The 14,881-nt window shown below is 36.7% G+C and overlaps 1 protein-coding gene across 2 annotated transcripts in view; it reads right to left on the reverse strand.

The window, feature by feature from the left end:
• Positions 1-14,881, reverse strand: part of PKN2 (protein kinase N2) — a 54,601-nt gene that overhangs the window by 26,239 nt on the left and 13,481 nt on the right. For both annotated transcript variants that reach the window (XM_058809051.1, XM_058809050.1), the window contains exon 2: positions 4,171-4,471. In XM_058809051.1, coding sequence (XP_058665034.1) covers positions 4,171-4,471 — 301 coding nt within the window. The remainder of the gene's footprint in view (positions 1-4,170; positions 4,472-14,881) is intronic.

Below are 14,881 nucleotides of genomic sequence, written 5' to 3' on the forward strand. Positions count from 1 at the left end.
CAGGCTTTTCTCAGGGAGTCAGAAGGTTGGATCAGCACTGGAACTAAGTCATCAGTAGGCTCAAGGCAGCAGGGGACATTCTGCACTCTAAAAACATCCAGTGCTGACCTCCTGGAAACTTCTGAAGTTGAGCTGAATTTCCACTAGGTAGCAGCTAATTTTAACTACTAAAAAAGTGGCATGAGATTCTTTCAAATTGCATAGATAATATTAGTCTATTAAGGGTCCCAAAGTTATCTGAAATTCCAATGGATATGAGTTTGTAGGTAGAGTCTGCTATCTAAAATGTCACTACCTATTATCAGTTTGGTTGCTACCTCTACTAGTTTCCAGTAATTGGTCTTATGTGGACACTTTGGTGTCCAACAGATTAACCTAGTCTTTTGTAAGGACAAAGAAATCCCCCAAACAGCCAGCTAATCATATTATTTTAAAAAATAATTTATTTTCTTTGCAATGCCTACAGCCAAGTTTGATGTAAAGTGGATAGCTTCCATGTCAGTTAGGAGGATGGAAGAAAAGGCATTAACTTGTCTTTGAGTTAGTTTTGTCCATATTTTATCAATTCACTCAAAGGTTTTCCTATCATTACACTTCTCTATCCCCCTTAACTTCAGCTCTATGAAACAGACCAATTTGCCAATTTATAGGTTCTCTATGTATTAGCTACATGTCTAATTAAATCAGTAACTTGCTGTAGGTAAGCTATTTCAGTCTTACACCTCCCTGAGTCACATTAGAGACCACAATCTGTACTGCTGCTTTTGACACAAACACAAATCCACCAATTCAGTCTTTGCTGTTGTATAGAAATATGTTTTCTAGACACAACATTTCTTCATCCCTGAAACAGAAGTAATCATCCCCATGGGACACATTACATCTCTCAGACTTGCAGCAATAATGGTTGCTAGGCTTGTCCTACTCTTTTTATGTTGCTGGATTCTGCTTCACTTTTAAGTGTTGACCTACAAATTTTAGAATTCCACATCCTTGCAGTGACTAATACACTGCACAACAAGGGCAGACTTGGGTACAAAGTCCCACTTCTAAAACAAACTTAGATTCATCAGCAATCCCTATAAGGTAAAGTACACCTATGTTGTGCTAAAAGTTGTTTCTGAATCACATACCCACTGTCAAATCTACCCTCACATGCTCTAATAAAGCTGTTTGGCAAACTGCACTTTCTGGTTAAAGTTTAGTACCAATTCTTCAAATAATTGTGATCTTTCAGCTCTAGGCAAACTACCACAAAAACATCTAAACTTGCTTGGAATGGAATGTTATTAAAACAGATTTTTCTACAGTAGATTTGTTAACACTATATTTAATGATTTCAACATGTATTGATTGCACTGTGCTGATTACAAAGCAGTTACACTAAAAATTAGTGGCTTGTTAAAAAGTAATACAAGTTACTGCTTGATACCATAAGCAACAGAAAGAACCACAACAGCCTGTGTAGCATTTCTCAGCTCTATATTGGGAGCACTTCACAAATATATGTTCACACCCACTTTTCAGATACAGGAACACAAGAAGATTAAATGACTGTTCTAAGTTACCAAAATGGTCTTTCAACCAGTCAACAAAAAAGTCAAAAAAATCTTTACAGTTCAGGCCTGACAAGTCAAAGACATCAGTTCAGTGAATCTCAATCCTGACTTTAGAATCTGAAAAAACCTACCCAGTATATTCTGTCACACAGGGAAAAACACAGGGCTTTAATACTGAAATGTATTAAAGTACATAAAGAGAAGACAGACCTTGACTCATACAGCTCTTGAACCTTCTTTACCTTATTTTCAGCATTCATGATCTGCACAGTCTAAAAATTTCCCATATATTTCCACCTCTTTTATATAACTTGTTACTAAGTGACCAGAAGAAGGTCAAACACAAGCTAAAGTGAAAAGCAGTAACACTGAATAAAGATAATCTCTTTATTCAGTGCACTTTTTGGGGAGCTCCCATATTGACCAGTAAATGGATATTAAATTCACTGCCTATTTTAGCAAAAGCAAGAATTGCCCAAGTGAGGTATCTGTGACCTGTCCACTGAGGTATCTGATGTCAGATCAGTCACCTTTAGGGTTATGTATCTCTGTACTTCCTCAATACCATGTGTGTGTGTGTGTACACATATATCCACATGCACACACACAGTTGGCATGTCACAACTTTTATGTTACCAACTTTATTTTGTGAAGGTCAAGCTCACCAATACCTTAAGTCAAGCCTAAGGCTTCAGTATTAAAAATCAAAATATCACCAAAATGACTTGCATCCGTTTGTCTCAAGACAGACAACATTTACTGAGAGTGCTCCCCCTCCATGTACTACTGACCATGAATGAGGAAGGAGACAAGCACTTAAAATACAAGGCAAACATTACAAAAAACTCAAGCAGTTCAACTTCAGAGGGTGGGTGCTTCCAAATCTTTATCTAAAAAGAGGTATTAACAGAATTAAAGATTACTTTTTTTCCCCTCGTCATGAAGATTATGCAAAATAGTCTATTTAAATGGGTCTTGCATGGGAATACCTGATGCAATACTTTCCATGATTAAGACTGTACAATTTATCTACCACTAACACCTAGAACAGAATGGAATTTAAAAACAGTCCCAAGAAGTTTAGCACACACCAAAAGCATGTAGAAGGACATAAGATCAACCATGATCTTTTGTCCTTTGAATCCCTCCTGCATTTCCCAAGACATGCACAATGACAATATTACTCATTAACTCATTATTATAAGGCTTTTAAAAATGCTACACTGGAAGGAAGCATTCAAACAAGAGCATTTATTTCTGTGCTCATCCACTTTTCAAGTTCTACTGCTAGCTGAATTTTGCAAATTGTATCTGCACAGATTTTTAATATTTGGTCTATACACAGTTTGTATACAATTCTCTTTCTGTTCCACTCTTCCCGTTCCTTTAAAAGCCACAGTCCTGTCAACACTGAAGCAGATTTTCATAAACTTTAGCTGACATGGAACAGAATGCTTCATGCCTACCAAAAGCCCAGTGGCTATCTGGAAGCATACATGATTGCATTCATTTCCATTTCATGCTGCAGCAACCACTTAGCCTCACTGGTTCCAGCTGTGTCCCTGCTCCACCTCTTGTATCCTCACACAGATGAAATGCCAAAAAGAATCCAGCACAGGCCACCGTGGCCACCTGAACACCTCTGCAGTGTGTCACTGGGCCAGACTATGAACTGCAGACAGCACCAACCACTATTTCCTAAATTCTCACTGTAACCAACCTTGCATCACAAGGATGCTGCAGACCTTTATTCCACTGCCCAAGCTTCCTCAGGCTTGGCATTCACTTCACATGAATCTTCAATGGCTTGAGCACACTATTAACATTTTGCCAAGAAGAGTCTGTGCAATGTGAAATCACCATGCTGGCAGTATCTCCCAGGCCATTCCACAAAGCTCAAAGAGGACTGTTTACTTTCCCAACATTCCATCTTAAAATACCAATCCTGGTATTTTTAAAAAATACATTCAAAATTAGTATTGACTCGCTGCCATGCCACAGAAAATACTAATTAAAACCATCAACTACAACCATTCTGTGAAAACAATTTCAAATTGTCTTTAAAATAGTAGCTTTGCTGTGGAAAAGGCTGGAGAATAAATAAATTGTAAGAATTGTCACTGTAAGAAATGTTTGATAAGTTAAATAACAGCACAACTGAAAAACATTTTCTAAGTTAAGTTTAAAAAACCAAAACCTAACAAAAATTTTTAAGTATGAATGTGGTAATTTTTCCTCCATTGAATAAAATGGTGCATCCATTCTGATGTCTATGGTGTAATTCAGAGAAAGTCACTGGAAGAGCTCATGAAATTTGCTTTCACACAGAGAAAAGTTACTAGGAAACATTACAGTGACTGAGAAAATATTTTAGTATGCTAAGAACTGAAAGTGAAGAACTCATAATCCATAAAAGACACTGTTCCCTGGGAAGGAATTTTAAACTCAAAGGTACTGGATACTGACTTGTGAGTCAAAACAAAGAGACATACATAAGTAACAAGCTCACCAGCTATAGATTTGCTCATTCACAAAGCAAATTTTTCAAGTGAAATGGGGAGAGCTTATCTCAGCTATAAAGAAAAAGTGATTTCACAGTAATGCGTGGTACCTGCAACATCTTCGAGATCTGTTACAACAATGTGTGCATTTAGCTCCTGTAACTTATGATGCAAGTCTTCTAACTTCTTATTAGATTTTTTCAAAATGTTGTCCACATATGCCAAGTTCTTTTTATCCGTTGTGACCTTCCTGAGGTTCTCTGCTCCCTCCTTGATTTTAAGTTCCTTTCTTATTTCTCGCTTGATTTGGTCCTTTATTTCATCCAGCTTCTGCTGTACCATTGTATCTGAGAAGTCCAACTTCTGGCCAGTGCTCACATTCTCAGAGGTTACAAGGCCTTTGGCATCCCCCTAGGAAGAAAAACAGTAATATAATCACCAGGCAACACTGTTTCTGACAACACACACTTAGAGTGCCCAGCACTCAGGTCTAAGTTAACCCTGTAAGGCCACTCACTAACCTCAGCTTACACTCACATTGACCTAAAGCAACAATATCACAAGATATGATGTTAACTGGAGCTACATTTTACAACAGATTTATTTTAAATTGAGTGACATCTTTACTATGCCTATTTTTAACAGCAAGAGATTTAAATACTTTTGTATTTGTCATGGCTGCTTGCCTAGCAGTTATATGCCTCAGAGCTAATGAGTCATGTTTGTGATTTTATAGATTTAATTTGTGTTTTAATAGATAAGATGGATAGAGGAAAGAAGACTAACTTCTAGTAATTATAATCTATGGGGAAATTTTATACATTCGTTATAATAGGTTCCTTTTAAAGATTGTTAAAAAAAAGTAGTGATACTTGCAGTTGTTTAAAGAAATACTGGCATATCTATAAGGATCTTTCAAGGTTTTACTGGAAAGACATTTACCAGGTCTTTTTAATCCTTCAAGTAATTTTTTTTTTTTAATTTTAAAATAAAAATTAATTTCTTTAAAAAGTAATAATCATTAAAAAAACCCAAATCTTATTTTCTTGTGCAGGCAAGCTAGGCTGAAATGAAAAAAAAACAAGTTGCTCTAATGAAACAGGAGTTGTTGTAGTGAGGGAGCAGGGGATGAAAAGTCTTCAGAGTCCCAGTACACAGGGGGTCATAATTGTGCCTACTATACATTCACATATCATTGAGAAGTAGGAGCACAAGGGCACATTATAGAACCTACTGCAGTGAAGTTCATATACAATTAATTACATATGTAACAAGATTTGTGTGCCTTATGCACAGGCCCCAGACAATGAGCAGACATTAGGTTCTACCCAAAAAATTCCAGCTAGAGGTAAATGAGTGAAGATAAAGAAAGATTCTCCTGAACCTGAATTTGAACCCATCCTAACTCAGAATTATTTAATAAATGTCTGGCCTGCATTGCATGTAACTACCCAAAAGACCAAAATTCCACCAAAATTTCTTAAACACTATGATGAAGTTGCCTTGACTTCTGAAAAACGGGGTGAACAAAAGGCATTTTATAGCATAATTAAAATGTAGAAAGTTTGTGTCATAAAATCAGTTAGCATCACAGTAAACAGAAGAAGACTTTTGGGAGGGAGTTCATGGAGCACAGCACCAGGCTAATAAACTGAAGAATGTCCAGAACACAAAACTACTACAGACACTCTACAGTAACTTGGTTTTCAAAACAATTTGTATCACGAAGGTTGTGCCTGGACCCTACATGTCAACAGATAATGCTGGTCAAACTATTTCAATCCATGCATATTCCAGCAATACTGCCTTCCATAAGCAAGATCCAATCTACTAGTCCTCAACTATAATTTCCCATGTTTCTCGAGTCTCTCATTAAATTTGTCTACCCACAGATTCCACTTTTAGTACAAAACGTTAACAACTCAAAGATTCTTAAATATTCAAAGTAGTCAGAACCACCATCTTGCCACAGAATTTGACTATCAGTAAAAGAGAGAACAAGAAAGCAATTTAGAAATGGCAAAGTGAGTTAGAAATGAAAGGGAAAAAACCATGCAAATTTACTTTAAGTACACTTGTGAGTGCTCTTCTGTCAGTGCAGATTAAAATAAATAATTATGCATATGTGGAGAGGCTATTAATAGCTGTACTGGGAAGTACATGGCATTGTTTCCATATATAGGCACATAAAATAGAATTGATTTTAAAAAAATAAAATAGAATAATCAATAGCAATGAGCAACTGGTCCAAAGGTTCTTGAAATGAAGGAAGCTATCCACCATGAGTTGAGTGTTTAGTTTTGAGAAAACTGAAACTGAAAATAAATTGATATAACAACTGTATGGCAAACTATTTAAGTAGTAAGTATATCCAAATCAGATTAAGATCTTTGATTTCCCTATCTTTCTAACACATAAAAATTAAGGACATCAAAAAAAGACAAGATTAGTATGCTACTAGTCAGCCTTTAAGGATAGAGATATTAAAAACAATTGTGAATAAAAAGTATTTATTTTTCCACCACAATTTTTCATGCCTGTTCTGCAAGCTTTCTGGAAATAAACTTATGTATCACATGCTTCCTTAAAGCAGGATATTATACTTTTTAAAGTTCATAGGAGAAAGGCAAATGAAAAATGTAAAAAAACCCCAAATCAAATAACCACCAAAACCCAAAAGAAAACCTTTTTTTCAATGCTGTAATAGCACCTGAAGTTTGCTAAAATTATGCCAAGAATGTACACTTACACAGAACAATGTAATTAACATCTAAATAATTCAGAAATATTATTCACTTGGGTTTACTAAAGAGACTTCAGTTAATTGTTCATCCATTGAACAATAATGTATTTTGTTACAGGGGAGGTTTTTATCCCTCTACAAGCCCTATATCCCATCTGTTAAAATGTTGTTACGTTCTCCCATAAAAAGGTTTTTGGAGCCCTTGTTCCAGACAGAGTCCCTAGTAAGCCTTCAATGCAATTAAATCTCCATGATCATTAGTAATTTGCCTTCGGAATTTGCAGTAATTGAGTTGAAGTTCTCCTCAGCCTGAGTAGTCTCAGCAGCATTTTTGTCTCTGGATTTAAGGGTTTCAGGACAGACTTGTCTTCTTCAATCTGCTTTTGAGACAGTAGAGTTCAATAGTGGGGGTGCTAACACTGGAAGTTGGTCACACTGCCTGTACACTTAAACATTCTTTTGTAAATCCCCCCAAAAGCCACAGATGATACTCCTTCTGTCTCTCCTGTCATCCAGAATTAATTACACTTTTGAGCAAGAAGTATTCTCACCTAGTTATCCAGATGTGTCACCTGGCACAAAGGTGACAGTGAAATAAATTCTTCCAAGGAGGCACCTGTGCACTCAGTGACCCCTGAAGGTCACTGTGAAGGCAGAGCAACACTGTGTTCTGCAAGGGAAGCTGCTCTGGCCCTGCACTCTTTGTTGCTGAGATGCAACAAAGCTTTGAGACAGAGCCTCATGCTGCAAAGATGAGCAGCCTCAAAATTGTTCCAGTTTAAGATGAAGATAATGTCCACAATGGCACAGGACAGAACATCTGATAGTTAAATCAGTCTAATAGTAAATGTCTAATAGTAAGTCAGTAGTAGAAATGAGGTAGGATTTTTTTCTTTAAGAAAAGCACCTCCCAAATGCCAAACTCAAAACTATACTTTTTAATTGAAGTTACTTAAAATACAGCATATTCCAGTTTTGTTAGATGAGAACCTACTACCAAGTCTCTGCTTAGAGTTGAATATTCTTTCAAAAAATTATTTTTCTCATTTGGATAAACTCCTTCCCAGGATAAACCTCACATCCTTTAGGTTATAGGTGCTCTGCCCACTCAACCTGAAAATTAAGTGCAAAAAGAAACAACAATTAGGGACAAGACTCAAGTTCTTTCCTTTGCAGTGCTCAAGCAGGCAGCGTGCAAAAACAAGAAACCATTCACATTCTGTATACCAAGAAGCTATCAATGAATTTTTGTACAACTCTTTCCTTTACTCTCCCTCTTAACATAAAATATCTTAAGAGTGGAAATGCTCTAAAACAGATAATGACTAAACCACTCTTGCTGGCAAAAGAGAGAACAGGCCTCATTGCTTTACAATCCAAGGCAACAGAATGGGCAGCCAGTTACTGATTCTCAGTTTCTTTTTAAATTCTGTAGTGTTTTGAGTGCTGGTTAAAAGAGAGGGGCCAGTCTTTGCTGGGTGCTGCCAGTACTGGACAGTCCAGCACAGCATCCTTTCCCCTTGTGCCACACAAACTGCTGGGGACCTGGCTCTCGGCCTGAGCAGCAGCACCCACCCACCGTGGGAGGCACAGACAGCACTGAGAGGCAGCACTGCACACCTCCCTGCTAAATACATGCTTCTGAGCCCTGCAAATTACTGAAACATTTCAGTGTGTAATGAAACTCAAGATATGCTAACCACAATTAACTATCAACAACTGCACATAGATACTACTGCTTGATTAAAAAAAAAAAAAAAAAAAAAAAAAAAAGGAAAAAAGAGCCCATTTATGCAGACTTCCCATGGCACAGGGCTTAACCTCACTTTGATTGATTGCTGGCTCAAAGACTATCTATTTACATAGATTAATTCAAGATGCCAGCCTTCAACTTCTGTACTTCTGATAACTGTTTTTAAGTATAGTCGCTGAAAATAATAAGTAGTGTAGTGGTCTGAGCATGTCTTTTAATAATACAGTTGATTCTGGCTGGTGTGGTGAAAGAGAGTGGTAATACTGTTTATGAAAACCATGTGGGGCTTGCACTTTTGCTTCAGATCAATTCTGAACCAAACAACTGGTGAAGCAGGTGCTTTGATATACTGCATTTACCACCAAAATCCTATTTAAGAATAAAACATCCAAACTGCACAGCAGTGGCAATGGTACTGCTGAAGAGAGTACCATGAAGCTGAACATAGCAGGGAATCTGTTTAAGTTGTGTAAACCAAATGGCTTTGAATTCTAAAAGATTCTCAAACTGCTCCCTCTTAGAAGATAACACTAAAACTCTGGGCATTAGTAACTCCTGAAGACTTGTTCCTAAGATCACAGTACAACTTGACTGTGCTATACCATATATTCATTACAGAGAATATCCATTAGAGCAAGAATTTCAATGGCTCATTTCTGTTAGAAGTTGTTATAGAAAGGTAAGTGGAGCCTTAAACTAAACCACACTTAACAGCTGATGACTGCTCATGCACAATATTATTTACCTTTTACATTGATGTGCTACAAGCACACACTAAACCTGCATTTAGAAAAAATCAAAAATCACAAACCAGACCATATCAAAACTCCCAGTAAAACTACTTACATTTTTTCCTAAAAGTATTAGCATTTCTTTTTATATGCTCTTGAATTTTAGCAATAATTTCAATAGACAATGAGACAATTAAAAACCTGTTTGACAAATATAGTAAAAAATGCTATATAAAAATAGGATTTTCATCTTATGTATGATTAAAAAAGTTATCATTACCCAGAAAGACAAAATGCTTATTAACATGTAATTCAATTTTGAAGAGCTAGAAGTACAGTTTTGGAAGTACTAGGTATCTTAGTATAATAATTTTCTGAATAATTTTTTAGGAAAAAAAAAAAAAAAGGAAAAAACCCCTGCTTTTCTGAGCTAACTGCCAAGGTTCCCAAAGTTCTCTACACTAATTCCAAAGACTAGAGTAGTCTTTTATTTTACAAACAATGTTAATCAATTGCAAACTTCCCTTCCCCCCAAAGTCATTCATAAAACCAGATGTGATGGCTTGTCTGCGTTACTGGAACTACACGGGCTATTTCCTCCTACTCAGAAGCAAATGTGGTTGTGGTCAAGATCTCGGCACTCACCCAATGTCAAGAACTGAAAAACCCCCAACTTGGAGGCTTAATAGATTTTGGCATTAGTTTGCTGTGCTAACATGTCACAAATCAGGATTTAAATTTAATCTAAGTCACAGCTTTCTGCTTTGTAACAAGAGGCTGTTTAAGGCAGAAATATCCACAGTCCACTATATTATACATGGATGAATTCAAGTAGGACACTGATTAAATGGGGTTCAATTCCTGTGCACAAACAGCGAGTGCCCAAGTGCATCTGTAAGAGATTAATTTATTTTAAAGAAAGGAAAAATGTGTTCCTTAAATAGGGAGGTCCTCAATCAGCTGGTCACCTCTGCTATGCTCTCCCAGTTTGAACTGCTGTCCTCATGAATACTTTAAAGGGAACATTTGCTTTCACTCACACAATAGGTGCTGGGCTGCAGCAGTTGGTCCTACAGCTCCTGAATGAAAACCTGTGTGACCTGACTCAGCCAAAACACCTCATCTAGACAGGTAATAAAATTCCCTGGGGAGTCCTTGCTATCATCCACCATTCCAGCCATCAAAAATCCCTGATTCAGCCAGAATTTTCTAACACAAAGAGCATGGCACCCAAAGGTACTCTAACTGCAGTAAAGACTTGCTTACAGAACCAGAAGTTGTGTCCATGCAGAGCTGTGCCAACACTAATGAGAGAAAGGGGCATAAGAGAGAGAGACTTTGCTACAGAAGGGAAAGAAAACATTTTAAGAAATGTTGCCTTCGGCCGCTTCTTGTTGCAGGAGCTCCTGATGGTTTTACACAAGGAGAAGAACCTGCAAGGAGGCTTCCAAGGAAATATGACATTGAAAGAAAATCTTCACACTGAAAATCTTCACACTTCACACTGAAGATTTTCTTTCAATGCCATATGACTTCATGTGTCATATGTCAGTGACTTCACACAGTTCCTCACAATCACAAAAGCTTGATGGAGGCTGTGGCACAATACAGGTGATGAGCACTCAAATGGGAGGCCAGCAAATGGCTACAGTATCGAAGAAGCATGACCACATATTCTGGCAACAGGCGTGGTACAAACACTTCAGTGGTTTCCAAACTTTTATCTCTAAATTGAAGTTCCGACTCCAAGCCAAAAAATTCCAGTAGAGCCCAGTACAGTGGAAACAAAACTTTCCTTCTGTAGTTTCAGATGTGCAAAGGAAAGAGCAAAATCCTAGTTCCCATCAATAGGGACTGCTGTCACAACCTTTATTAACATGTGCCCAAGAAGATCAGGATATGAAATTATGGCTATAATAATGCCACTTCTCCATTCTCTATGAGATTTTGCTTAGTTTTCATTTAGCTTCTCATCACATATGAGAATAACATACTCAGAAGAAAATTGCTTTTTATGTAAATAGTATGGTTTCAAGCAGACCACATATGGTAGGTGAAGCTCTATTAAATGCCAAAATACAAACAGTCCCTTTCAAGGTACAGGGAACAAGATTTTATGAAATGTTAATACCATAGTGCATGCTGAAAATATCACCAATAATGATGTATCATAGAACTGTGCCATGAAGACTGAAGTAATTCCCCTAAAATGCAGCCTCACCAAGATGCAGGCAATCAAAGCACTGAAACGATAATTTCTCATCTAATGCCTGTAACATTATCATATATTAATAATGTGGTAAATATATACACTCCCCTTTAAAAGATAAGAAAAACAGGTGGATTAAGTGACAGTTCAACAAATGAAAGAGAGGCAAGTTCACAGTAGCACAAAATACTGCAAGACTAAGTCCCCAGCCACAGATCCTGGAGCTGTACACTTACTGCACTGGACTGGGCAGCAAAAACAGACAGGTATCTGTGTCCTACCTCCTACTGCCAACACAGGAATTTTATGCACAAACTTGTTTTGCATTTTCTAAATTTGAACTGAAAAATTTAGTGTTCTTTTGAGAAATGTGTTGGTGAAAAGAATCTTTAGATCCCATAAAAATCTGAAGTAAGTATATGAAAATATGAACTAGTAAATAGCAGAGAAATGAGCATTCTTATGTGTGTTTGACAGCTTGAGGCTTCTTTAAAATAAAAACCCCTTAAATTTTAAAACTGATAGCAAAACTATGTATTGCGAGGGACTTAGGAATTTGTGAATTTTGGGGTTTTTTTCTTTTCTTGTTACTTTATACACTTTCAAAAATCCCGTAAGAATTGCAGGGGTTTTTTTCATGAGAACACCTGCAGTTTTCTGTACTATATAGATAAATGAACAACTTCATCCTAATGGCCTAAATTTATTTCTTGAATATATACAGCATGTATTTAAAATACAGTGTATTTTAATACACTTGGCAAACCCTACATAGGGGTATCCATGGTATCCATTTCTTTCAGAAATTCATACACTCATTTTGAATTACTGCCAGAGACTGAAACAAGGAAGGGGGCTTGAGAGAAATTCTTATCACAAGATTTGTCTTCATTTGACTTGACTGATCTCTCTGTTACATTAAGCTCAAGTTTGGTGCAAGCAGTTGTTATAATGCTTTGAAGTGCTTGAAGTATAACATAAGTTACTCAGGAAACAGAACTATTTCAGATAAAGGTAAGGTCATGCAAATATTGTGTGGTGAATTTGCCTCTAAGTATAAGTAATACAGAAATGAATCAGTCCACCAGGGAGAAACACTCTCCCTCTTCCCCATGCTGCTTCCATCTCAAACAGTAAGGGATCTGCTGAAGTCCATGTTAAAGCAAACACCTAAACTCAAAAATTTCTGCCGCTACTGAAAGTTAGCATAATTTTGTTCCAGGTAACCCAAATATAAATATGTTTATTGCATTTTTTTCATTCAAAACATTTACCTGTTTCTGTCTAACATTCAGAACATGTAGCTCAAGATGTTTGAAAAAATAATGTCACTACATTATCCAAACTACAGGATGTGGTATTTAATTGGGTAGAAGAGATTTTCAAAGGTTAAAAGGTCAAGTCAACAGATATGAGTCAAAATCATGTCTTATAACTTTGATAACTCCTCCTCAAACTCAATGCACACTGTATAAAGGTGATAATTTGGTGGGCATGCATCCAAAAATATGCTTACTTGGAGGAGAAGCTACCATTCATTGCAACCGTATATTTTCAACAGCTGTAATGTTAACATTAAGATAAAAATGTGTGGGTAAACTTCTGCTTGTGAAGGAGTTTTAGTTACTATGCAGAAATACAAAAATAAAACCTCAAGGAACCCAAACTCTAATTTATTAATGCTTAATGACAATCAGGTCCAATCCCAAGTGGTAAGGTATTTTTCTTGTATATTATGAATGAAAAATGAATTAGATAATAGCTACCACTAAAAAGCTATTATTATCTATCTCAGGTAATGCAACAGATTGAGAATTCTGCTCATCCACAAATCACAGTTGTTGCCACATCTGTTAAGTGGTGGGACTTCAGTGTAACACACTTTAACTAAACTGCAAGAGAAGAAAGCTAAAATGTCTTACTACAGAAACAAATCATTACAGCTGGAACTTCTGTGGTCTTTCAGTGCAGGTTAAAAATCTTAAACATTGAAATGATGCAAAACAAATCCTCACAATAAAAAGGAATTTCTCAATAACACAAGCAAGCATCAGGACACTGCTGAAGACCAATACACAATGTCTTTAATCTGAAAAGTACAATAAAGGGGTCTCTATATGAAAATCTCAATTTCTGAGATGGATAACTAGCAATTGAAAAGAAAAACCCTCAAATTTCTTTGTTTCTGGCAATTCCAACTTTCAGCACAAACATCTGATATGTTAGTCCATTTTACTTTACTGTGTTCTACAGGAGCTATTTTTAGCCATTTCAAAACTAATGGAAGAGTTGAGCGTCTACATTCCACTCTAATTAAGCCATCATCTTTAGCAGCCAACTATTTTGTACATTGTAAATGCAGCAATACATATCAGAGATAATACTAACATCTGTTTTATAAGGCAAGAGGCCAAGTGGCTAAATACTAGATCCTGGTGAAGAACCAGATTTTTTGCTTTCTAGGACTGTGTGCAACAGCAGCTTCAGCAGAGCTTATGGGTTTCCCAGCTTGGTAGCTGAATCTGTTATGCAGGAAAGGGATGTATGCTTGTATTTATACTAAGGATCTGTGTCTTCCTACTCTAGGACTGAGAACTCTCTCACAGTAGCTTGGGTTGTTTTATCTGAAGTTACTCAAGTTCCCAGCCTACACTCCAACAAGCTGGAAATCCTGCTCCTGCTTTCACCTCCACCAGTAAAAGGAGAATTGGAAAGTCTTCTTAAATCCTTTCCTCATCTTTTACAGGTGGTCAGTAGAAAAGATCACTTTTCCCCACTGGGACTGCCACACCCAAAATTCCACTTGTAGAGATGCAGGCATCTCATTCCATGCTCTTCCAGTAAAAGTTTACGTATGAATACAGGGTTATTTATAGAAGCATTACTTCATGTTCCATTTGTCTGAGACTTCTACAGAGCATCACTGATGCACATTGTGATACATTTAAATAGTGTTTTTGCAACCCTTCTTCCTCTGACCCTTACAATACGGTAGAAAGATTCTTACTGGCTCTTAATGTCCATTTTCTATTTAAGAATTCCCTAGGCATTACAGAATAATGAAGAAATAGTATCCTGTCTTAACCTGCAACAGAAGCCAAAAGAAAATTGCCTGACTTAACTGCTTTATATGCAACAGCAATGAAAAAGAGGCAGGTGAATTCACTTCCTACATGGATTGCAAAAAATTCTCAGTACATTTCTAAATACAAATATGCCTAAAGCTTTGATTGTAAAACCTTTCTACATTTTTTTAGTTTTTAGGAGCCCTGATTCTCCACTGACTGTAATAAGTACTCTAAGTAAATCTACTTTTTTATGACCTAAAATGAACATATGACTAACATATGAAGTTTACAGTGAAAAGTGTAGAATAAAAACCTAG

This window comes from Ammospiza caudacuta, chromosome 7 (genome assembly GCF_027887145.1).
Source record: "Ammospiza caudacuta isolate bAmmCau1 chromosome 7, bAmmCau1.pri, whole genome shotgun sequence".
Classification (NCBI taxonomy): domain Eukaryota; kingdom Metazoa; phylum Chordata; class Aves; order Passeriformes; family Passerellidae; genus Ammospiza; species Ammospiza caudacuta.